The following is a 24,123-nucleotide window of genomic DNA, read 5'->3' on the forward strand; positions in this document are numbered from 1 at the left end:
GCAAAAATATATTTATATACATAATTCAATAAAAAAAAACACAAAAATAAACTATATATTCGAATGGTGTTTCTGCGATATGAGTTTTCATATCTTTAAATTTAAAATCCAAAAACTAACCTTTAAAACTTGGATCCTATTGCGCCCAACTGACTTTCAGATTGGAGGTAGTAGTTCTCGTCTCATTGGCTTGGCTGGGTGGGTGGGGTTACCAGGACAACGAGCTGTCTTCCTGGTTCTTCATATCATGGGTCATCGAACAAACAAGCCGAGAAGGTTGTGCGCATTTTCCCCCGGAGGCCAGTTGAGTGCGGATCAGGGATAGGAATCTGGGCAGCGAATATGAAGTTCCTCCTGAAGAAATGCCTGCGCAAGAAGGCGCCCGAGATGAAGCCAGGCGCCATCCTGGATGCCGTCATCTCGCAATCCTCGGCCACCGCGTGCAAGTGCCTGCTGTACAAACTGGCGGATTACAAAAGAGGTAGGTTCCGAGTGGCGTCTTGATGACCTCGTTCCACTCTAAAAGAAATTGGTGTAGGTTCAAAGACAAGTAGTTGCTACAGGAGTTACAGGAAGATTCTATATATTAAGATGTTAGAAAATTAGTAACCTGACCCAATCCTGACCAGGTGGTGACCTCATCGACGCCATTAACTCGGGCGGACTGATTGCCGTGGAGCAGCTGATACGGGAGCAGTTTGGCGTCTTCATGTACAACGATGGCAAGGGCCAGGTGATAAACCGTGCGGAGTTTCTGCGCTGGAAGTACCGCGACCACACCGAGGTGACCATACCCATTGAGGCGTCCCTGTCCATCCACGATCCGCTGGGCAAATGGGAGGACCACAAGGCCTGCTGGCAGATGCAGTACCGCGGCGCCCTGGGCGAGAGTCTGCTCCATGTGCTCATCATCTGCGATTCCAAGGTGCACACCAAGTTGGCGCGCGTGCTGCTCCGTGTGTTCCCCAATCTGGCGCTGGATGTGATGGAGGGCGAGGAGTATCTGGGTGCCAGTGCCCTGCACCTGTCGATTGCCTACAGCAACAATGAGCTGGTGGCGGATCTGATCGAGGCCGGAGCGGATATCAATCAGCGAGCGATTGGTAGCTTCTTTCTGCCACGTGACCAGCAGCGGGCGAATCCGGCCAAGAGCACGGACTACGAAGGACTGGCCTACATGGGTGAATATCCACTGGCCTGGGCCGCCTGCTGTGCCAACGAGAGTGTATACAACCTGCTGGTGGATTGCGGATCCGATCCGGATGCCCAGGACTCCTTCGGCAACATGATCCTGCACATGGTGGTCGTGTGCGACAAACTGGACATGTTTGGCTATGCCCTGCGACATCCCAAGACGCCGGCCAAGAATGGCATCGTCAACCAGACGGGACTGACTCCACTCACCCTGGCCTGCAAGCTGGGACGGGCGGAGGTCTTTCGTGAAATGTTGGAGCTGTCCGCCCGCGAGTTTTGGCGCTACAGTAACATCACCTGTTCCGGCTACCCACTGAATGCACTGGACACACTCCTGCCGGACGGAAGGACTAGTGAGTAGTCCTAACGAAGTTCCTTATGGATTTGATTTAACAACTAATCCCAAACAGATTGGAATTCCGCCTTGTTCATCATCCTGAACGGCACCAAGCCAGAGCATCTGGACATGTTGGACGGCGGCATCATCCAGCGCCTGCTGGAGGAGAAGTGGAAGACCTTTGCGCAGAACCAGTTTCTGAAGCGTCTGCTCATCCTGTCCACCCATCTGCTGTGCCTGTCCGTATCGGTATACTTGCGTCCAGCGCACGATGGCGAAGCCGAGGGCGAGGATTCCGAGGGATCGGATTTCTCGGCAGCCGCTCTGCTGGACATGCAGTCGGATGAGGGCGACAGTGGTGGTGGTGACTACAATGCCCAGACGGTGGCCCGTTACTGCGCCGAGTTTGCCACCCTGGTGGGAGTTTTAAGCTATGTGATCTTCCAGCAAGGCGACGAGATAAAGAACCAGGGATTGTCCGCATTTCTCAAGCAGCTGGTAAGGATCTTAGCATATATAGATTGCGATCTTCCGCTTAATATCATCCTTTCTCTGCTTACACAGTCCCATGCGCCGGCTAAGGCCATCTTCCTGTTCTCCAACTTGCTGATCCTGGCGTGCATTCCATTCCGTTTGATTGGCGACACCGATACCGAGGAGGCCATCCTGATTTTCGCTGTGCCGGGCTCCTGGTTTCTCCTAATGTTCTTTGCAGGGTAAGTTAGATAGTTGAGCTTGTCCAGGAATTATACCCCATCCATCTGTTTCAGTGCAATTCGGCTGACGGGTCCGTTTGTGACCATGATCTACTCCATGATCACGGGCGACATGTTCACCTTCGGCATCATCTACTGCATCGTCCTGTGCGGATTCTCACAGGCCTTCTACTTCCTCTACAAGGGACATCCCCAGGTGCAGTCCACCATGTTTAATACCTACACCAGCACTTGGATGGCCCTGTTCCAAACCACACTGGGTGATTATAACGTAAGTGGGTGCCTCGATCGTGGATTACTTACTTGTAGTAACATAACTTCTGTTGCAGTATCCCGATCTCAACCAGACCACATATCCTAATCTCTCCAAGACCGTGTTCGTCATCTTTATGATCTTCGTGCCCATCCTGTTGCTCAACATGTTGATTGCCATGATGGGCAACACCTATGTGACTGTGATCGAGCAATCGGAGAAGGAGTGGATGAAGCAGTGGGCCAAGATTGTCGTCACCCTGGAGCGCGCTGTGCCGCAGGCGGATGCCAAGGGCTATCTAGAGGCGTACTCCATCCCGCTGGGTCCGTCCGATGACTCGGGCTTCGAAGTGCGCGGCGTGATGGTCATCAAGAGCAAGAGCAAGACGAGGGCCAAGCAGCGGAAGGGAGCCGTCTCCAACTGGAAGGTAAGTTGCCATACCCTGTACGCATCCTATTGCATTTCTATGCCAATCCTCGCAGCGCGTGGGTCGTGTGACGCTGACGGCGCTCAAGAAACGCGGAATGACCGGCGAGGAGATGCGTCGCCTTATGTGGGGCCGTGCCTCCATCTCCAGTCCAGTGAAAGTGACCAAGCAGAAGCTCAAGGATCCCTACAATCTGCACACGGACTCGGACTTCACCAACGCCATGGACATGCTGACCTTCGCTAGCAATCCGGCTTCCTCCAATGGCGTCACCCTGCGATCGGTAACAGCTCCTCCACCCGCACCGCCAGCACCGGATCCCTTCAGGGAGCTGATCATGATGTCGGACCAGCGACCGGAGACTCATGATCCCCACTACTTTGCCGGCCTGCAGCAGCTGGCCAATAAGGCCTTCGATTTGGTGGAGCAAACGATGAAGACACAGCCGCAGGCGCCGGTGGCCAAGAAGGTGGATCCACTGCCCGTAGCTTCGGTGGCCACGGCATCTCCAGCCGCTCCTGCAACACAAGCTACTGCTACTGCTGCTGCTGCTGCTGCTGCCCCCGACCTAATAGCCATGCCACTGCCCATTTCGAACTTGAGCAACCTTTTCCAAGACCCCAAGGACATTGTCGATCCCAAAAAGCTGGAGGAGTTTATGGCCATGCTGGCCGAGGTGGAAACCGAGGAGAGCGACAGCGGCGGACCCATTCTCGGCAAGCTGTCGCTGGCCAAACGGACACACAATGCCCTATCCAAGGCGGACATTCGACGGGATCAGCAGGGATTCGAGGGTCACAGCCATGGACAGTTTCAGCCCATGTCCTCGGTGTGGGCACCACCTGGCCTGGATGTCGACACGGTGAGTGGATAAAAAAGTGAAATAGCTGAGTGCAAAATGTACACCTACACACTAGCAGGGCTTCCACTTCGATGAAGCCGTCGCGGAGGAGGTGCTGACCATCGAACAGGAAGCCGAAGTGGAGACCGAGGACGGCAATGGTGGACAGGACAGCGAGGATATACCCACGGCGGAGGAGGTGCACGCCACCATGAAGCAGTTTCACCTGCGAAAGTGTCAGCCAGCACAGGATGAGGCCGCTCGTCGCGCCAAAAGTGCCCGTGTTCGTCGCCGAAACAAGTGAGTTGCCATCACTGTGTCTATTTTATTTCTTCATATTTTCCTTGTGCGCCAGAGTTTCGCCGGAGCAAAGCGATGATCCGGACGAGCGCAGCCAGCGGGGACGTTCCGCTTACACGCGGAGAACGCAATCGCCGCCCGATCCGCTGGAACCGTGGAGCACCCGCGAACTGCAGGACATCAACAAGATCCTGGCCAAAAAGTGAATACAATGGGCGCACGAGTTTCTGGCACATAGTCCTTGGTGGCTTATAATTGTTTATCAGAGCTTAGCTTAGTTAGAAGTACAAATACATAATAAAGGGCGCGGATGCCACGCGAAACGCTGGGTTATGCTTTGGACCGGTGGCATCCGTCACCCGTCACATACATACACTAATACACTCGATTTCCCATTATTTTCTCTAAGTGCTAGGTTTAAAAGTGGTGGAGGTGGCGGTGTTTTTGGAGAAGGTGAAACCTGCTGCCAGGGGGCGGGAGGGTCAGCAATAAATTACAATTGAGAAATCGTTTCTACACAGATGCCTACGACTTTGACACTAGCTATATATAATCTCCCCCGCGATATACAATCGTATACACCTACGTAAACTATAATATTATACATTGTGCTGGATGACAGGGGATGGCGCAATCAATGCCCGCTTGCCAATGCCCGATTCCAACGCCTCCCGATGCTTTCGATATGATTGCCAACTGTCCGTCTATCCGTCCGCCCGTTGGTACGGATATCATACTTCCAGCTTTTACCGAAATCCGCCGGTTAGTGTGCGATCCGTGGACATGGTGGAGATCGTTTGTGCCTGTTGCTGCTGCGCCGACTGCTGCTGCTGCGCCTGCGTCGCCGCCGCCTGGGCACCAGTCATGGTCGAGTTGATAAAGATCGGCGTGCCACTGGTCACCGCACTGGCGTTGCTCTGCTGCGTGAGATTGGCGTGCTGCTGCTGTTGCTGCTGCTGCTGATGGGCCACTGTGGGTGCTCCGCCCAGCTGGAGCAGTTGCTGGGTCGTCAGCAGTTGGGTTGGGATGATGACCTGTTGTTGCTGCTGCTGCTGTTGCTGCTGCTGTTGTTGCTGCTGCTGTTGCAGTTGTAGTCGCTGCAGGAGATGCAAATGGCTGGCATTGATGGCGATCTGCAATGGGAAAGTCCATTCTCAAACTGGGATTCAATTCAATTAGCTCAAGTGATACCTACCGGCACATTAGTCAGCTCCCCCGTGGGCGTAACCACTTGCTGCAGCAGCTGAATCTGCTGCTGATGTTGCTGGTGCTGCTGTTGCTGCTGGGCGAGATTCTGGAGCAGCGCCGTCTGCTGCTGGGCAGCAGTTTGCGGCGCTGGCGTTGCGGTCAGCTGACCATTGGGACCGGCGGTCAGTATCAACTGCTGGGTGGGTTGTTGGGTTGACAAAATGTTGATGGGTAGGTGATTCTGGGCGGGCTGCGGCTGCTGTTGGACCTGCTGCACGAGCTGCGCCGCCTGCTGACCCGGCAGTGCTATGAAGTATTGCAACTGTTGGCCACCAGCGCCCTGCTGAATAATCTGAACCTGCTGTGGATGCGCCTGGTGATGTTGTTGCTGCTGTTGTTGGTGCTGCTGCTGGGCGGCGTGCTGTTGCTGCTGCTGTTGTTGTTGCTGCTGCAGTTGCGCTGAGAAGATGTCCGAGTTCACAGTGCTGAAGCCGAGCACCTCGGCGGCATTGGCTGCGCCCGTGGTGTCCAGCTTGAGGCCACCAGCGGTGGTCGCAGGTACGGAGGAACCACTGGCTACAAAGTTGCCCGTGGCGGTAGCATTGCCCGCCACGGAGGCGGCCGCATTGGAGGTGGCTGTGTTGGATGTGGAGGCGGCACTGCTGGCCGTGCCCGCCATTCCGCTCGAACTGGAAGTACTGCCATCCTTGGTCTTTTGCGCCGACGACGGCTTGATCTCCTCACGCGGCACTATGTCGATGAGGAAGTCGAACTGGTCGTAGTTGGCTATGGCCTGGGCAATGTCCGAGCGCTGGAGCGTGCGCCGCCGGCTCTCCTCGGTGTGCACCCAGGCGTGCATGGTCAGCTCCTGAATGAAGTACTCGCAGGCCTTGGCGAACAGTAGCGGAGCTTCGCCGGCAATCATCTTGGCGTTCTCGTCCAGCTTCATGATCTTCTTGATGCGCGCCAGCGGCAGCACCTGGTGCTTGGCATCCACCTGGCCGATGCTGTGCACCTCGCTCACGATATTCGGCCAGAAGTTGTCGATGGTGGGCGGCGGTTTGCGTGCCACCTGAGTCCGTGTGGCCTTCGTGGTCTTCTCCTTGGCGCCGCTCGCACCGGTTGTGGCCACCGTCACACTCATGCTGGGATTAACCAGCGTGCAGGCGTTGGACACCAAACTGGCCATGGGAACAGTCTGCTGTTGCTGCTGCCCCTGCTGCTGTTGTTGCTGCTGCTGCTGGGCTGAGGAGACGGTGGAGGAGGTGGTGACCACCACTGCATTCGGTGTTCTTCGCTGCATAGCCGCTGGATTTTGCGATTTGGCATACGCCTGGCCCAGTTCCATCTTGATGGGCGTCACGGTGATGGTGTTGTCAAACATGGAGGTGGCATTGCTGTAGGGTATTCCCATTAGTTTCATTCTCATTATTTGGCATGCACAAATCGCAGAATGAAAACAAAAAGGAGCGGCGCACACACTAAAAATCTCGGCTGTACCGCCTGTTTTTTTGGGGGAGGGGCGCTCGATTTTGCTGGCGGAGGCGGAACTTACCTGTTTGGCGCCTTGTTCGTGCCGCCATTGTTGGTGGCGTACATGGCCCGGTTGGCTGGAGACCTTAGCTCGGTGTTGGCGGCAACCGTGGGACTCTGGCGACCGGCTCGAGTCCACAATATTCGCTTCAATTAGCTTCTAATTCGCAAAGCAAATGCGTAATGTAATGCACACACATACACATGCATACACGCGAGCGCCAGTGTGACCAGGCGGCGGTGGGGGCGAAAACTGTATAGCCCGATAACGATAGCCATTAGTCAGGCCACCTGGCTACTTCCAAGCCAAATTTAGCCGACAATCGCATTCTGCCCGCTTTTAAGCCAGATCGGACAGCACTCACCGCTGATAAGGAACGAATCGAATCCAAACTTGCAACTACAATCCCAATCCCCGAGAGAAACGAAGATGAAGGACCTCTTCTGGCACCTGGTGGGCATAGCCACCGGCCTGAAGATCCTCCTGATTCCAGCCTAGTAAGTGCAGTGCTCTGTCCACTTATCAAACCCACTAAAACAACTTCATCCTTAGCCATTCCACGGATTTCGAAGTCCATCGCAACTGGCTGGCTATCACCCACAGTTTGCCGTTGAATCAGTGGTATGTGGAAGCCACCAGCGAGTGGACACTGGACTACCCGCCGTTCTTCGCCTACTTCGAGTGGCTGCTCTCGCAGGTGGCCAAGTACGTGGATCCACGGATGCTGGTGGTGGATAACCTGAACTACGAGTCCAAGGCCACCGTTTACTTCCAGCGGCTCTCGGTGATTGCTACGGATCTAGTTTATGTGCTCGGTGTGCGCAGCTGCCTGGGTTCGCTGGGATTGGCCAGAGATACGCAGCAGTTCTTTGCCGGCTCCATGTTGCTGCTCCTCAACGTGGGACTGCTCTTCGTGGACCACATTCACTTCCAGTACAATGGCTTGCTGTTCGGCATAATGCTCCTGAGCATCGGTTCGCTCATCCGGCAGCGGTTCCTATGGAGCGCCTTTGCCTTCGCCGTGCTGCTCAACTTTAAGCACATCTTTCTGTACATGGCGCCCGCTTTTGGGGTCTACCTGCTGCGTTTCTATTGCCTGGAGCAGGCGAGTGTGGTGTCTGCGGTGGGCGCCGTTATCAAGCTGCTGGTCGTCGGACTCACTCCGTTCGCCGTGTCCTTCGGACCGTTCTGGAAGCAATTGCCGCAAGTCCTGTCCCGCCTGTTTCCTTTCAAGCGTGGCCTAACGCACGCCTACTGGGCACCCAACTTCTGGGCGCTGTACAATGCCGCCGACAAGGTGGCCGCCGGAGTTTTAAAGGTACAGGATGGCGGTGCCTCGACGACGTCAGGATTGGTCCAGGAGGTCAGGCACTCGGTGCTGCCAGCCATCACGCCGCCTGTGACTTTTGCCCTGACCGCTCTCTTCATGCTGCCCATTCTGGTGAAACTTTTCCGCAGTCCCAAGAAGTAAGGCTATCCTCGTTTGGATTCCAAGATATCGCAGTAAACTAATCCGCCATCTCCTTGCAGACAAAGTCCGCTGGTCTTCCTGCGCGCCGTGGTTTTGTGCGGCTGCTCATCCTTCGTTTTCGGATGGCATGTGCACGAGAAGGCCATCTTAATGGTGCTCCTTCCGCTCTGGTGAGTTCTCTCCCCTCAGGTAATTCAAAATGAAGGAATCCTACTAACAGGCCCACCCTTTTTCAGTTTGCTCACGCTGGTTAACCGGGATGATGCCAGATACGCCTATGTCCTTGGCATTGCAGGCTATTTCTCTCTGTTTCCGCTGCTCTTCGATGCGGATCTGTACATTCCCCGGTATTCCCTGTACATGTCGTACGTGGCCATGATGTACGGCCAGTTGTATCGCATCTTCCCCGGCTTCCGAGGCTTCCACACGCTGGAGTGGCTATACATGCTGGGCTTTCTGGCCATTCCGCTGTACGAGCATCTGCTCTCGTTCCTGCTGCACCTGGACCAGCGCCTGCCCTTCCTGCCCCTGCTGCTGACCTCCGTGTACTCGGCGTTGGGAGTGCTCTACTTCTTTGGGGCCTACTATCTGTACGCTCTGGGCATCAGCTGGGGCAAGGTGGCCATTGCATCGTCCACATCCGTGGCCGCTGTTAAGAGAAAACGAAAAACCAAATAAACGGAGCACTATAAAGGGCTTCAGCAGAAATCCGCAATTGGTCACGTCTTGCATTCAGAGTGGTGGTGCAGCCGAGCAGTCTTCAAGGCGCCTGGCGCAACAGCCAGTTCGGCGCCGCTGGCCAGGATTCTCTGGTCCGATCGGCACAATGGACAACGAACAATGGCTGTTAAGCGGAATTCGGTGGGCAGGTAGCGATCACCGGCGGCGTCTAAGGTGCCACGTACCTGTTGCCACGACCAGATTATGGCCTGTTGGGCCATAAAACAGGTACGAGACGGAATGGTCGGCCAGCCGTCCGTCCGAGTGGGTGACATTCCTGGAAAAACCGTGGAAAACACGCTGGTGCTCAATGAACAAGTGTATATCAATTGCCAGCCTGGGCAGGGAATACTTCAGTTGACGAGCTACCGTCCAGACGAACAGATCGACATGCAGATGCACATGGAACTCTCCTATGGCCGCGGCTACGATCCAATCGGGAGGCAACCACCGTCTCTTCCTCCTCCGTCGCAACAGCACTGGTCCAGCAAGTAAGCAAACGATTCGGCACTTTCCCCCATCCAGTTAATCAGTTGCCTCAATTTTAGTGGGTTCTCCGACGACTCTGCTTCCTGCTTTCGCAGGGGATCCTACATTGAACTGGCCAGCGGGACCATGCGCCGCGTGGAGGACATACGCACCGAGGACTTCATCCAGTCGGCGCTGCGCAGTCAACTATTTGAGCTACGAGAGGCGACAGTAGTGAGGATAGACCGGAGTGGATGCCCCAGCCTGGTGACCCTCACCTTCAGCTACGACACACACCACGCGAAGGTGGGTTCGCCAATCTCTACCCATATTCGTCTAACCACTGACCAATGTTTTAGATGGACTTGCAGGTGAAGCCGGGTCATCCGATGTTTGTTTACGGACAAGGTTGGGCCTCCTGCGATCCACAGTTGTCGCTGCAGCTGTACGAGCTCAAGTGCCAGCAGCTGCAGGTGGGCGACATCTGTTTGTCGCTGGTGCCACGCGAGCAGCCCGCCGCACCATGTCCGCCTCCGCCGGCCCCGCCACCACCGTGTCCGCCTCCTACTCTGCCCACGTCCATGGAAATGCCAGTGCCTATGGGTTCTCCGCCTACCGGAAGCTATGGATTTCCGCCGTTTAAACATCCGTACGAGATGTACGCCCAAATGGCCAGTTTTGTGGCCGTCTACACCCAGCACATGATGGGAAAGCTAAACTATTAGGCTACAAATTTGATGATTCAGCTGACGTTTCAGGAATATATTCAACGCTATTCCTTGAGTACGCCACGCATATAAAAATGTAATCTATGTACAAAAATCACACTGCATTTTGCTTAATTTTCTGGAATAAAGTTTAAATTAGCTGAAATTTCAATTTCAAGCTCAAATTGCGCGCCAAATATAACAGAGATGCCACTTTGGCCGATATCCACTGCATTCAACAGTTCTTCTTGACGCACGAAGTGCTCGTGTCACGATTCTCCGAAGTTGTAATCCAAGAATGCTGGACAATTTGGATGACAAGTCAATCCTCCTGTCAAGCATTCTGATTGCAGAACACATCCCAGTTGTGGTGCAGTGAAAAATTACACAAGGAAAATCGGATTCGATGGCCCGTTGAGCGCCAGCGTCAGCTGTTTCTATCGATAACTGATTGGCACGATTGTTGCAGCAAGAAAAGAAAAGGAAAAGAACGAAATAATTAGTGTAAACTAAACTGTGAATATCCACGCCAAACAGTGGTTAATGACGAACTCCGCAGCCATTCGATGTCTGCGCTAGCTTCGCCAATTCCCTCCATGAAGAACGCGATCCACCCAGAAAACTGCAACGGAGCTGGAACCGAGGAGGAGGCGTCCTCCGCGTTCCACGCGGAAATCGACCGCGTTCTGCTGAACAACAATGCCAATCACGTTGGCAGCAACCGCGAAAGCGGCGGTGGTAAAGGCGGCAGTGGTAAAGGCAGCGGGAAGGGTAGCGCCAACAGAAGCGGCAATATTGCCGGCTTGGGAGGAAGTGAATCCATGTGGTCATCTGGTGGTGGTGGTAAGTCGCACGACGTTGCGCAGGCGTTCGCCAGTGCACTGCGCAACATGAACCATGATATTGGCAAAGGGCAGGCAGTGGTCCAAAATCACCGGAAGGCTTACCAATGCAAAGGTAAGTCGACAGTTTTGACAGTTGCGGCAATCGTTTACATTTTTCCATCTCAGCAGGCGATACGGTCAACCCGATTGCCAATGGCGAAGATCTGCGTCTGTCCAAGATTTTCCGCAGGCTAATTAACGAGAGCAATCTCACCGTGTCTCTGGAGCTGTGCGGCAAACTGGATCAAGCGGTGCGCACGCCCATCAACATGGGCTACATGACATGCTCATTCGTGTGGATTCTGGATAACATGCTCACCGTATACAAGCAATGCCCGCCGCCGGTTCTGGAGGAGTGCAGCAAGACTCTCGGCCTGATTGGCTATATCAACCGCAAGTCGTATCCCATTTACGAGGAGTTTATCGTGAAGAACTACAAGAGTAGCAAGCGCATGCAGAAGTACCTGATCATGGCCCTCCGCGCCACACTGAGGTGACACATTCCCTGCCCTCTCTATTAGCATTGTTCGTCTTTTTTATAACCCATCCCAATCCAAATGTAGCTGCGACACCAAGTGCGAGCTGCACATGTACGCCGACAAAATCATGCTGCTGCTGAAGGATTTTCTGGAGAATGCGGAGAACGGCGACATCTTCATTGTCGTCAGCAACACGCTGGTGCAGTTCGCAGCCAGCTACGGGGAGACCTTCGAGTGCCACTTCACCGACGTAGTGGACATCGTTATCGGCTGGCAACTGGAGGCCGGCCAGCCCACGCACCTGAAGACCCACTGTGCACAGGTACTGGAGCAGTTGACGCCATTCTTTAGCAAGCAGATCGATTTCAGTTACGGTTTGTTGGATCAGTTTGTCGAGGATATCACCACGCCGGAGGAAGGGGAACTCGCGAACACAGCGGAGCGTGTGGGAGCCTTCGTTGGTGCCTTTAACACGCTGCTTAAGTGCCTGGCCCGCATGCAGATATTCGTGGGCATGCCCACCTGTGAATGCATCGTACAGATGGCCGTGGATCATCTAATCAAACTAATGCCCACCCTGCACTCGAATACGGAGGCATTGGTCAATATAAACGAACTGCTCTGCATCTGCCTGTTGAATAACTTTACCGGCCTTGATCCGATATTGTTGGAGCAGGTCCTGCTTGATCAGGTCGAACTGATGAATTCTATGACAAAGCTGCAGCGCCAAAGTTTCCTTTATCTGCTGCTTTGCACGGTGAGAAGGTTGCGAGCCCGTCTAACGCCGAGCCTGGTGCACTTTATATTCCAATCCAATCCCAATATGGCGAAGGTTAGGCTTCAATCACCTGGTGACAGTTCTTACAAGCTGCTACTGCGCACATGCCAGGAGATACTGCTCATCCGGAATGTGCCGCTGCTTCAGCAGGCGTATAAATATCTTGTAGACGACATTGACGTCTGTCTGGAAAAACTGATTCTCACTGTACCACCGAGAACGAGGAAGTCCTCAAGTAAAGCCAACGAGGCGAGCGTGCTTCTCGTTTTCCATCTGTCCGCTCTGGCTGCCCTGGCTAAGCAAACATCTTCCATCATTGGCATGTACGCATGCAAGCCATCGATTCTGGAGCTGCTCCTCACCAATTGCAGGGCCCACGAGCTGAAACTCTGGGGCAGATATCCCGCAGCTCAACAGGCCATTTTCAGTCTGCTCGTGGTCCACTGCCAGGCGAATCACAATTTCCGCACCAACTCGAGCTTGCTTCGTGATCAGGAACTGTCGGCAGAGAACACCTCGCCAACGGCAAACAATTTTGCTAGCATACTTCGCTTCCTGGATTCGGTTCTGGGACAGGCTCACCAGCTGACGCCGCAAAACCTAAGGGTGTTACTGCAGTGGGTAGAGATGCTCTTGAGAGAATGCCGCGAGAAGAGTGATCTGCTTATGGAACAGGAGAACTTCCGTGGAATATGCTGCAACATTGCAGCCACCGCCTCCAAATTGACACCCTTGGAAAGTGCTGCCTGCATCCAAACTGTCCTGGACTACGGCCTGGAAAGGCTAGCAAAATATCCACAGCTGCTGATCCTGTACCGCGATACGGCGCTACAGCAGCTGCAGATGGTCTCCACGAATTGCCATGCACCCTATTTCCAAATCTACGCCCAGTTGCCATTGCATCTTACCCTCACCGGCTGTGAATCATTAATGCCGGGGATGACGAGCAGACGCGTTAGCGTTTGGCAGCAAAGGATTAGTCAATGGAGTGCAGTACGCGACACCGTCTTCCGCGATTTCTTTGAACGGGTACAGAAACCGGAGCAAGAATCACTGGTCCACTGTCTGCGCGAGCTGTTCGTTCGTAGCTGCCAGGTGGCTCCGCAGGATGAACGACAGATGAATCTGTCGCAGTGCACCAAGCGCTGCCAGCGATTGGCCACCGCCTGGCTGCAATTCGAGGCAGCCAGATACTGTGTGGAACAGCGACTGCGCACAACGTTGGGAAAGCCTCAGGATACGTTCTTTGGATTCGAGGCCATTATCATGCGACATGCCAGATTGCTGAGTGGCTGTGCCAAGGAGATGGAGCGCTCAGCCATGGACACCCTGTCGTTGGAGGAGCTCCTGAACATGCAAAGCAATCTCAGTCTGCTGTTAGGCTTCCTCGATGTGCTGGAGAAGCTCATCTACAACGCCGCCGAGGGAAGCGCCTTTGCGCTGCGTCCCCCGCCAAAGCCAGTGGCTGCCTTCTTCCGCCTGAACAATCCCACTTGTCAGTCCTGGTTCAATCGTATTCGTATTGGTGTGGTCATCATTGCCATGCATGTGCAGCAACCGGAACTGGTTATCCGATATGCCCAGGTGAGTAGACATGGAGACATTCACTTAAGTGGCCAACTGAGTTTGTTTTTGTCTCTTCCTTGCAGCAAATTCTGGTTAACCCACAGACGCAAGATCCCACCTACAGTCAGGCCATCGTTTACATGGCCTGGGCCTTGATCAGTTGCCAAGAATCGGACTCGCTGCGAGGTCTGCGCCTTTGGGCTAGTAGCAAGAGCAGCAAATCCTACAAGTGGCTAAAGTACGCGGCGGATCAGGCGGCCGGAAAGCGGGAATCTGCACTTGCCGGCTACAAAACTATCCTGGCCGAGAAGGAGCAGCAGTCGGAACTGGAGCCGCATACGCGACAGTTTGTTGTGGCGCAGATGATGCAGTGCTTGCAAGATCTGGGTCAGTGGTCCCAGCTGGTGGAGCTGAAGCAGCAGCATATGATGCGACCGGAGGACAGAGAACTGAATCCCTTTCTACAACGCAGCAATGTGGAGGTAAATGCACTGGAACGGCTTTTGGCCAGGGGCCAGGAAGCGTGCTCCTCGATGGACGAATTCGGAGGAGCCTTGCAGCAGTTGAGCCTCTGGCCCAGTAACTGGGACGAGTCTGTGTCATCAAGTGGCGTAACCGAACGTGCCAGCTTCTCAGCCATCCATGTGCGTCAACGAACCGAGGATATTGTGCTGCACAAGCTATTAGAAGACCGTTGTCTGCCAGATCAGGCGAAAAACCTACTGGACACCCAATGGCGAGACAGTCTGCTGAATACCAGTTTTGATCAGAGATCCTGCAAAGAGCTCACCCTGCTACGGCACGTAGTCCAAGGAGTCAGTGGCGGTCAGGAGTTGTCTCTGCTGCCCGTGATCTCGGCGAGATGTCAAAACCGCTCCAAATTCGTTTCCAGTGTCATTTTAATGCGCTGTCTGGCATGGACACAATTGCTCCGACAGCATTGTGCGCCTGGCAGCTGGGAAACGCTTTGCTTGGACGCAGCTGCTGCGGCGCGAGAGGAAGGCAATCTTCAGCTAGCGGAAACCCTGCTCAGCCAGTTTTTCGGTCAGCCGATAGGCGAGATAGCCGATCTGTTTTCACTGGAACAGGGAGTGGAGACGGATAATCCGGAGATGCTTCGCGGCTACAGTGAGCTGGTCCAGTGCCTGCATCTTCAGCAGCAGCAAACGGAGAAACAGATCGGCGATTTAAGTTCTTCGATTGATGTATGCGCCGCCCTATGCCTGAATATCCAGAAGAGCAACAATCAACCGGCCGCGGGTGCTGATCTCTTGCTTAACCTCTCCGATTGGATAACCGGCCGGACTTGCAATGGCTTGACCACCAATCTGTCGCCTGTATTGATTCAACTGCTGGATCAGCTGCCGGAATGTCCGCTGACCTCTGACTCCAGCCAACCGTTGGCCATTCCCCAAGCCGAACGTCTGGTTGCCCGACTGGTCCATTCTTGTTTACAGCAGCGTCCCAACTACGCGGAAGCTTTGATAGCCTACGGCAATTGGTGCTATCGATGGGGCAAGAAGATCGTGGACAGCTGCTGTGTGCTCACCCAGGCCGATGCGACGGCTATCAGCCAGGCGCTGGACATTGCCCAGCCGCTGGAAAACGAACAATTGGACGAGCTCCTCCAGGCACTGAGCATGGAACAGCCGCCGGCGAACTGTGTAGAGGTGTGTCCGGAGGTGGCGCGTGCCCGCGACGACGAGGCGGCCAAGAACCGTCTGCGTCGGCTGACCTTTTTGGCGGATAAAACGCCGGAAGCCCTGGATGCCATTTTGCAGATCTGGCGGCGGGCTATAGCCAACACATATGATTATTACAAGGATGCAGCGCGTTCGTACTTCCAATATCTTAGCTTCAAATCGGGCTCGGGTCCGGAGAAGCCTGGAGGAGAACGTTTCCATGTGGATGATAGCAACCTGGTGACAACGACGCTTCGTCTCCTCCGCTTGATTGTGAAGCACGCCAGCGGTCTGCAGGAAGTTCTGGAGGAGGGACTGCACACCACGCCCATTGCCCCCTGGAAAGTGATCATTCCGCAGCTATTCAGCCGACTGAATCACCACGAACCCTATGTGCGAAAGAGCGTTAGTGATCTGCTCTGTCGCCTGGCCAAGAGTCGCCCCCAGCTGGTTATCTTTCCGGCCGTCGTCGGTGCCAACAGGGATCAACAGGATGCAGTAGCACCGCCCGCGACAGCGCGACCAGCCACGGATGACGCCTGCTGCTACGGCTATCTGATGGGAGAGCTCTCGAAACAGGCGCCGGAGGCAGTGCAGCATGTGAAGCTGATGGTGAAGGAGCTGCGCCGCGTTTGCCTGCTGTGGGACGAGTACTGGATCCACTCGCTGGCCCACATCTACAATACTTATGTGAGTCGTGTGAGTGCGCTGGCAACCGATTTCCGTCCGGACGATCACGAGGGCAAGAATAACCGCTTCAATGTCTGGCGACCTCAATTGCTCGCCGATCTGGAAGCCCTGATCGCGGTCACCGCCCGTCCGCCGGAGACCACCTATGAGCGTAGTTTCCGCAAGCGTTTCGATGCTCCCATACGGGTCACCGTGGATGCACTGCGAAATCGACGCTATCCGGAGGCATGGGATAAGCTGAAGCAGCTGTACCACATCTTGCAATCGAACATGATCCGCGGCTCGGGCAACACGCTCAAAATGCAGAATATAAGCCCGGTGCTCTGTGGCATTGGACGCATGCGTATCTCCATGCCAGGCCTGGATGCACATGGGCCGGATGGGGATCAGGTGTACATCGAGAGCGTCGAGAGTACGGTGTGCGTTTTGCCCACCAAGACGAAACCGAAAAAGGTGGCCTTCTACGGCAGCAATGGTCAGCGCTACACGTTCCTGTTCAAGGGCATGGAGGATCTCCATCTGGACGAGCGCATCATGCAGTTCCTGTCCATCTCGAATGCCATCATGGCCTGCCGCAGCGACGCGCCCGGCAATGGCTGCTATCGTGCCCACCACTATTCGGTTATACCATTGGGACCGCAATCCGGACTGATTAGCTGGGTGGACGGGGTCACACCAGTCTTTGCGCTCTACAAGAAGTGGCAACAGAGACGGTCTCAAGTTGCTGCGAATGCGGGACCCGGTGCTGCGGCACATGTCCCGCGACGTTTCACGGACTTGTTCTACAACAAACTCTCGCCCCTGTTGGCCAAGCACAATATGCAGGTGGGCGATCCACGACGCACGTGGCCGATCTCCGTCCTGCTCCAAGTGCTCGCCGAATTGTTGCAGGAAACACCCAGTGATCTGCTTGCCCGCGAACTGTGGTGCCAGGCGGGAAATTCTGCCGAGTGGCGGCAATCGGTGCGTCGCTATGTCCGCTGCATGTCGGTCATGTCGATGATTGGCTACGTCATTGGCCTGGGCGATCGTCATTTGGACAACGTGCTAATCAACCTGGGAAGCGGCGACATCGTGCACATCGACTACAATGTGTGCTTCGAGAAGGGCCGCACCCTGCGAATCCCCGAGAAGGTGCCTTTCCGTCTCACACAGAATCTAGTGGAAGCCATGGGCATCACGGGAATCGAAGTAAGTCTACTATCATCCTATACCAATTAAGCATCTCAACAAATCGCTGCTAGGGGGGTTAAGAAACGGTTCTCCTAAAGATAATGTCCACTTTTATTGCTATCATCTCCATTTAATTCTACCAAGTTAAAGCGTTGGGTTTCCCATTCCGTTGATCACTGAGTGGCCTTCGGTTTGATCTCCTGCTGGTAGCCCGTGGATGAGGATGTGGCCTCCATGCGGTGCTTGCTGTCCGCCGGCAACTGATCCTCGCACTGCCTCGCCGTTCGACAGCATAGTGTTTGGGCAAAGGCTCGCCGGAAGCCGGAGTTCTTCCACGAGTAGATGATCGGATTGAGAGCAGAGTTGGCAATGGCCAGAGAGAACGTCGTCTTGTAGATCATCGAGCTGCTCCGGCAGATGCTGAATAGCTGGGCAATGGCCACACAGAAGTACGGTAGCCAACAGAGCGTGAAGCAGCCCATGATGAAGACCACTATCTGGACGCTCTTCCAGTCTGGATGGAGCAGCAGACTCTGCATGGTGGTGGCCTCATCCGTGTTGTAGACCACCGACTGCCGCAATCGCAGCGCCTGCTTGGATGCCTCGCGCATGATGCGCCAGTAGACGAGGAACATACAGATCCAGATGATCACAAAACCCGGCGTTATCACACCGGCAATGTAACCGGGCGAGAGAACTTCGTCGAATTCGCACGCCTGTGCCTCCGGCCATCGATTCCAGAACACGGGCAGGAGAGCCACCAAAGCACCCAAGCACCAGTTGGATATGATGATGCTATAGGCCACTCGACGGGTCATGTATCTGCGATTTCGAAGAGTTTCTCATATGTAGCCATTGAATTAGGATTTATCGCGTTCGCTTGATCCCTTACCTTCTATAATGCAGGGCATAGACGACTGCTATATACCGATCCACCGCAATCGAGATCAGTGTCAGCATGGACACGCAGCACGCGCAGATGAGCAGGAAGAAGCGCAGCAGGCAGGGACCTCTCATGGCCCCAATGTCCGAGCCCATGTAAAAGACCAGATGATATGGCAGTGCCAGTCCCACACAGAAGTCGGAGACGGCCAGCGACAGGATGAACAGATTGGAGATGACCGATCGCAGGTGGCGGCAGGTGCGCACAGCCACAATGGTCAGGATGTTGCCGCCCAGGATGAGGGCAAACAAGAAGGCATTTATGGCTAGCCACAGCAGATGGCCGGCACCGAAGCTGGTTGCCTGGAGGCTCATTTCCGTTGGCGTTTCCGTGGCATTTTGGCGCTGCCACAGGAACGGGACGACACCCAACGCTTCCGGGGAGCTTCGATAATCCCAAGCGGGCGATGAGCTGCTGGTAAATGCCATGAGCCACGATGGAAACGAAGCGCACGCGACGCCAGTGGTTGGCTATCTGGCAACCGTGGGAGCTGGAGCTGTGCGACTTTTGTCCAGGACTTCGGCTCGGTTCGGATCGGATTCAGATTCAATTGGGTTTCGGCTCGGACCGTGGGCGTCGTTTGTTTACGTTTCGCTGGTGGCTTTACGACATCGTCACCGCCAGTTAACTGATAGCGCGCCCAGATCCACCGTGAGAACCGCAATCCGTTGATAAGCCCTCCACTTTGGCCCAACCACCATTCACCATCCACCTACCTAACCAATCACCCACCCATCGAGCCAATCCAACCACTCCAACCGGCCAAACCATCCATTGCCCCCGAGCATTTGGAGTGTCCGGACTCCCGGGCCCAATGCATGGCCAAACAGATCGCTGGGGGTTTTAGCAGATTAGCCCAGCTCCGCGGACCAAAATAGATTGATAAAAGGCCAGGGCCAGCAACTGGGATACGTGGTAAACAGATACATCATTGATATTCCCAAATTTCCAGCAGTATCCATTGCACTTCCTCGATGAAAGCGAAGAAACTATAAGTCAATAGTGATATCATCATGATTGTTCTAAATCCGAGACCAGCACTATACTATTGAGATTGACATGGTTATCCACTCTTGGTTCTTTTAGAAGTAGAAATCGGGAGAATATATAGTATATATAGGTACAACCCTCTGATCCCATATTTGAATTATCTTTGAGATAAAATATTATAGATTCCATGAATCAGAACAGAGCAGGAGTTTGCTGAAGCCACATCTAAGGATGACATGGCTGGCCTACTGGATAAATGGCGTAAATCTGGTGTCCATTATATATATATATCTAAATGGACAGACATTGTGGCTTATCACGCAAATTGCGGCCCAATCTACAATTGTAAACAACGATTAGCGTCGATGGCAGTCGAGGTCGTATATGTAGAACATGGTTATGGTTTCGGGCTTGTTTCTGTTGCTGTTTCTGGTTCTGGATAGGTTCTGGTTAGGGCTTTCATAAAATCAGCATTGCCAATATTAATACGAATCGTATATCTGTGCGCTGTTCGACAGATGGACACGGTTCCGCCGTACATTTATGGACCCCAATGGCCCATTTACGGCTGTGATATAAATGTGTATACTCGTACATATACTATGCATAAAGCACCGTCATTAACCATTAAACCGATCGTCTTTTGCAGGGCCCCTTCCGCTTGGGCTGTGAATATGTACTGAAGGTGATGCGCAAGGAGCGCGAAACGCTGCTGACCCTGCTGGAGGCCTTCGTCTACGATCCCCTAGTGGATTGGACCACCAACGACGATGCCCAGGCTCTGCGGCGATCCCTGAACGCCAAGCTCCCTCAGGCGGCTGGCGGAGGAGGAGCAGATGGTCCGGGTGGCGGAGATCATAAGTACCACAAGAAGGACAAGAGTAAGGGAAAGACACATGAATCGGATAACAAGCGACAGCCCATCCTAAGCAAACTGGGCATGCTGCAAAAGTACTGGTCCACCAACAAGTGAGTATATCCATCGTATCTTATATCATATTTATAATTTCGTTGTATGTGTTAGGACCGAGCTGATACCGCAGCTGAAGGAAATGCAGCAGGAGGTGGGCAACCTGCAGGCGGCACAGGCCAAGCAAGTGGTGGCCGAGCAGGAGCTCGTGAAGCTCAACCAGCGCAGCGCCCTAATCGCCGAAATCAAATCGCTGGGCACGGCGATCGAGAGCCACAGTTTCAATACGGCCTCGCAGCGTAATGCCGTTCGTCGTGGTCACTCGGATGCACTGGTATCGCTTAGTGTGGAACGACTGCCGGACTTTGGCCGCGTGCAGTGTCTCCTCAGAAGTTATGGTCAATGCCTGCAGCTCTTCCATCTGATTGATCTGCAAGGCCAGCTCGGTCGGCTGCAAGTGGACCCGAATTGCGAGAATGCCAAGGAATTTTCTGCGCTGACAGAGGCTCTACAGCTGCCCGGACTGGACAGCATGCGCAGCCAGATGAATGAGCTACTGGGCCGCATGGACAAGGTGGCACTGAAGAGTTCCAAGCATCTGCAAGAGTATGCGGGAGTCATGAACTTCTATCCGGAGCAAAGCCACCGGCAAAACCTGTTCGTTCGCTTCCACGACAGCTTTTCATCGTACATCCAGAGCGGTTACACTGTGGACTCAACCAGCAATACCGATTCGCCGTCCAGTTCTATTATTTGCAAGGCCGATGTCGTGGGCGTCGCGGAGGCCATGGAGTACTCCCGGGACCGGCTCGGCTCCCAATTGCATGAGGTCTCGAAGCTTTATGCCGCCAAGCAGTCGCAGGCTCTAACTCTCGGTCCACCCACGACCGCATTGCTGGGCATGATTGTCCAGAGTGGCTGCAGCCCGCTGCTGCTCAAGGCCAGCATGGTTCGTACCTTGGATCGCGCTGGCGGAGCATTCGCGGCTTACGAACAGGCGGCACTGGCCAGCCACGACGAGGGACTGCTGCATCACCAGATGCTCTTTATTCACCTGGTGCGCTCCATGTCGCAAGGAGTTTTGGTGATGAACAAGAACGAGGATCTGCATCTGGGACACTTGGAGAGCCTACTTTCAGCGCTGTCGCATCTGAAGAAGATCTTTGAGTACGACTTGCCAGCCATCATGTATAGAATGCTCATGCTGCAACCCAATTTGGGTAAGTTGAGTGCCTTGTGCCATTTGAGTGCCTCCAGCCTTGGTCAGCTGTTTTTGGAAGCCACGATGGAGAACGGACATAAGCCGCCGGATCAGTTCCCAACAGAGCGCAGATTTCTGCTAACCCTGCAGCCCGCCTACGATCAGTTCCTGTTGGCCTCCACCTCGTTGGACTCGCTGGTTAGCAGCCTGCAGACGATGCTCGAGGATGTCCACGATGTGCAGGCCCAACAAATAATGGTGAGTGTATTTATATTTATATGGTCAGAACTAAAGACGATTTTTTGTTTTAGGAACTGGGTCTAATGAGGTCCTGTCATACGGATCTGAACGACGAGTGCTTCTTCGGCCTGGTCAGTGAGGCATTGGAGGCCAGTCGCACTTGTGATGTGCGTGAAATAGCCCGACCTGTTTTGGGCTTCATCCATCGCCTCCAAGTGGAGAAACTTGCAGGCCTGCTGCCGATCCTCACGCGGAACTTCTACACCGCCATCGGTCCGCAATGTCTACCCACCGCCAGCTGTGGGGACCCTGTTCAAGCGGACCACCTGTGCGAGAGTCTCTTCCTTTCGCTGCAATCGGACGGCGTTTTGCTGCAGCAGCAGGCGGAAATGGCACTGATCAGTCAGCAATTGGACCTGCACACCATGGCCGCATCCGCTCAGCATTGGGCCTATTCGGAGGCACTGGGCAGCCAGTTGCGCTGTGGCCCTCACATCGTCAGCCGCCCGAAACTTATCGCCGCCATTGGCGAATGTTGGCTGGAGTTGGACCAAAAATTGACTGCCCTGCAGCAACTACAAGCTGGCCTCGATTCGCAACTCAGCCAGTTGCAGACGCAGGGCAGTAACTGGAATCGTAATCACATAGACAACCTGCTGCGCTGTGAGCAGAGTAACAAACAGAGGATAATGGCTCATGTGGCGGTGTTGCAAAAGATGACTGATGGAGCCGGTGCGGTAGCCCGCCTGGAGCAACATGCGGAAGCTCTGGGCGAGGAGGGGCAGGCACTGGTTGACCACTTGGAACAATGGCTGGCTGCGCACGGGCAATGGCAGGCGAGCAGCTCAAGGATCAGCGCCGTGGAGCAGTCGGTGGTGGAGCTCTTGGACCCGGAAGGTGCCATCGATCACTATTGGCTTGAGAATGTGCAGGGGTTGTTGGAGGAGCAGACCTGCAAGGTGCACCGCGAGATCGCGGCAATAGAAGGCGAACAGCAGAGCAAGCACGGTTTCATTTGCACCCTACTCAAGGAGACTCTGGTACGCGGATAAGCGCAATGCAACCGAAACATTGTTTAATATTTTTGTGTCTCTTAAAAAAAACAGCGCCTGCTGGAAAACATGCCACGCTTCCATGTGCACAGCCTGTGCTCCGAGGCCCAGGCACAGGGCCAAGGCAAACTTGAGTATGCGAATGTGCAGCTACTGTCCGACCATCTGCGCGAATGCCAGGGCCTGATGCAGTCCTTCTACATGCGGCTGCAGGAGCTGCGAAAGGATATCTGCTCCGAGCGTCGCGTTCTGCAGCCTTCAATGCTGCAAAGCTGGCGTCAGCAGTTGAAGGTGATCTTGGCGTTAGCCAACCAGGAGGTAAACGAGTTCTTCAAGAGCATGGACGACTTCATGCTGCACGCAGGCGAAACGGACTCGTACGAAATCTTCACGCATGTCAAAGGTAAGGCAGACCATCGACGGATCTCTCTGACGGATGCGTAACTAAACATTCTTAATATGTTTTAGGTTCTAACAATGTGCATGAGCAGAAGCGAAATGCGTACGGCGTGTCTGTGTGGAAGAAGATTAGGATGAAGCTGGAGGGCCGAGATCCAGATAGCAACCTGCGCAGCACCGTCGCCGAGCAGGTTGACTATGCCATTCGCGAGGCCTCCAATCCGCACAACCTCGCCGTGCTCTACGAGGGCTGGACGCCGTGGGTATAATTTCTCACACTGTCTGGCCGCATTGTTGGGCTTTTGACTACAACACACATCAAAACTCGGAGCGGAGAAAGACTACTACATTCAACATTGGGGCCACCTGTGAATCGAATTTCAGGACCTCCTTCGGACTGTAAACAGTCGCAGCCTGACGGCATCTTCCGACTCCCCAAAGGCCGTGGCGGAACAAATTTGGCCGCCGCCCCCAACCAACCATGTGTAATTGCATAATCGATAGGAAACGAAAAGAAACGAAACGAAAGTAAAAACAGACGGACGGACACGGCTTGCTGTGGTCCGGAAGCCGGCGGATCGTGGCGTATGCCACGTGCTCTCTCGGATCGCAACCCGCATTCTGAGTTGCTGGCCGAGTAGCAGCAGAGTAGCAGCGGCTGACACAGCTCCCACAGCCCACAGCTCCCGATGTACAAGATCTGGGCTCGATGACGTTATCGGATACGATATATTCCAGGTTTCAAATTCAAAATTTTTTCGTTTACCGGTCCTCCGTTTTTTTTTTTTTCTTTTATTTAAATGCAGTTGTGCAACTTTTCCTATACGATTCGATTATAAACTATATATTAATTTACACAATACCGGAAGTGTTTTAATTACTTGTTAAGCCACTCTTAGTTTCAGCCGCCCTAACCAACCCCCTCCCCCACCCCCCCACACACACTTACATAATTCAATTTGGTTACCAAACTATCTGTA

The 24,123-nt window shown here is 54.1% G+C and overlaps 6 protein-coding genes across 8 annotated transcripts; 4 read left to right on the plus strand and 2 right to left on the minus strand.

Annotated features, from left to right (window-relative positions):
- Positions 1 to 280: 280 nt before the first annotated feature.
- On the plus strand, positions 281 to 4,447 carry LOC27208780. Of its 2 annotated transcripts, none has more exons than XM_016184337.3 (9): positions 281 to 481; positions 630 to 1,547; positions 1,605 to 2,029; positions 2,096 to 2,247; positions 2,302 to 2,518; positions 2,577 to 2,927; positions 2,983 to 3,789; positions 3,845 to 4,068; positions 4,124 to 4,447. In XM_016184337.3, exons 1-9 carry the CDS (start codon positions 343 to 345, stop codon positions 4,272 to 4,274), a joined length of 3,384 nt encoding a protein of 1,127 aa, XP_016038375.1. In that variant the 5' UTR covers positions 281 to 342; the 3' UTR covers positions 4,275 to 4,447. The 2 variants fall into 2 exon arrangements, with proteins under 2 accessions (XP_016038375.1, XP_016038376.1); XM_016184338.3 differs by having other exon boundaries at positions 3,848 to 4,068.
- On the minus strand, positions 4,293 to 7,042 carry LOC27207483 (nuclear transcription factor Y subunit gamma). The gene is made up of 3 exons (XM_016183166.3): positions 6,812 to 7,042; positions 5,264 to 6,653; positions 4,293 to 5,201 (listed from the first exon to the last, which is right to left on the minus strand). Exons 1-3 carry the CDS (start codon positions 6,853 to 6,855, stop codon positions 4,815 to 4,817), a joined length of 1,821 nt encoding a protein of 606 aa, XP_016038377.1. The 5' UTR covers positions 6,856 to 7,042; the 3' UTR covers positions 4,293 to 4,814.
- Positions 7,043 to 7,117: 75 nt separating this feature from the next.
- Positions 7,118 to 8,976, plus strand: LOC6725316 (probable dolichyl pyrophosphate Glc1Man9GlcNAc2 alpha-1,3-glucosyltransferase). Its single transcript, XM_016173561.3, has 4 exons — positions 7,118 to 7,287; positions 7,343 to 8,257; positions 8,321 to 8,431; positions 8,498 to 8,976. The coding sequence occupies exons 1-4, from the start codon at positions 7,220 to 7,222 to the stop codon at positions 8,937 to 8,939; spliced, it is 1,536 nt and encodes a 511-aa protein (XP_016038378.1). The 5' UTR covers positions 7,118 to 7,219; the 3' UTR covers positions 8,940 to 8,976.
- Positions 8,977 to 9,020: 44 nt separating this feature from the next.
- On the plus strand, positions 9,021 to 10,322 carry LOC6725318 (ataxin-1-like). The gene is made up of 3 exons (XM_002106299.4): positions 9,021 to 9,472; positions 9,530 to 9,755; positions 9,809 to 10,322. Exons 1-3 carry the CDS (start codon positions 9,186 to 9,188, stop codon positions 10,172 to 10,174), a joined length of 879 nt encoding a protein of 292 aa, XP_002106335.2. The 5' UTR covers positions 9,021 to 9,185; the 3' UTR covers positions 10,175 to 10,322.
- A 129-nt stretch (positions 10,323 to 10,451) lies between these two features.
- Positions 10,452 to 24,005, plus strand: LOC6725319 (serine/threonine-protein kinase Smg1). Of its 2 annotated transcripts, none has more exons than XM_039297708.2 (9): positions 10,452 to 11,113; positions 11,167 to 11,533; positions 11,604 to 13,881; positions 13,947 to 17,426; positions 19,991 to 20,310; positions 20,366 to 21,710; positions 21,764 to 22,732; positions 22,799 to 23,147; positions 23,213 to 24,005. In XM_039297708.2, the coding sequence occupies exons 1-9, from the start codon at positions 10,723 to 10,725 to the stop codon at positions 23,410 to 23,412; spliced, it is 9,699 nt and encodes a 3,232-aa protein (XP_039153642.1). In that variant the 5' UTR covers positions 10,452 to 10,722; the 3' UTR covers positions 23,413 to 24,005. The 2 variants fall into 2 exon arrangements, with proteins under 2 accessions (XP_039153642.1, XP_039153643.1); XM_039297709.2 differs by having other exon boundaries at positions 11,170 to 11,533.
- Positions 17,502 to 19,544, minus strand: LOC6725320 (beta-1 adrenergic receptor). Its single transcript, XM_002106301.3, has 2 exons — positions 18,301 to 19,544; positions 17,502 to 18,230 (listed from the first exon to the last, which is right to left on the minus strand). Exons 1-2 carry the CDS (start codon positions 18,777 to 18,779, stop codon positions 17,582 to 17,584), a joined length of 1,128 nt encoding a protein of 375 aa, XP_002106337.1. The 5' UTR covers positions 18,780 to 19,544; the 3' UTR covers positions 17,502 to 17,581.
- Positions 24,006 to 24,123: the final 118 nt, after the last annotated feature.

The sequence above is a fragment of the Drosophila simulans genome, chromosome X (assembly GCF_016746395.2).
Source record: "Drosophila simulans strain w501 chromosome X, Prin_Dsim_3.1, whole genome shotgun sequence".
Lineage (NCBI taxonomy): Eukaryota > Metazoa > Arthropoda > Insecta > Diptera > Drosophilidae > Drosophila > Drosophila simulans.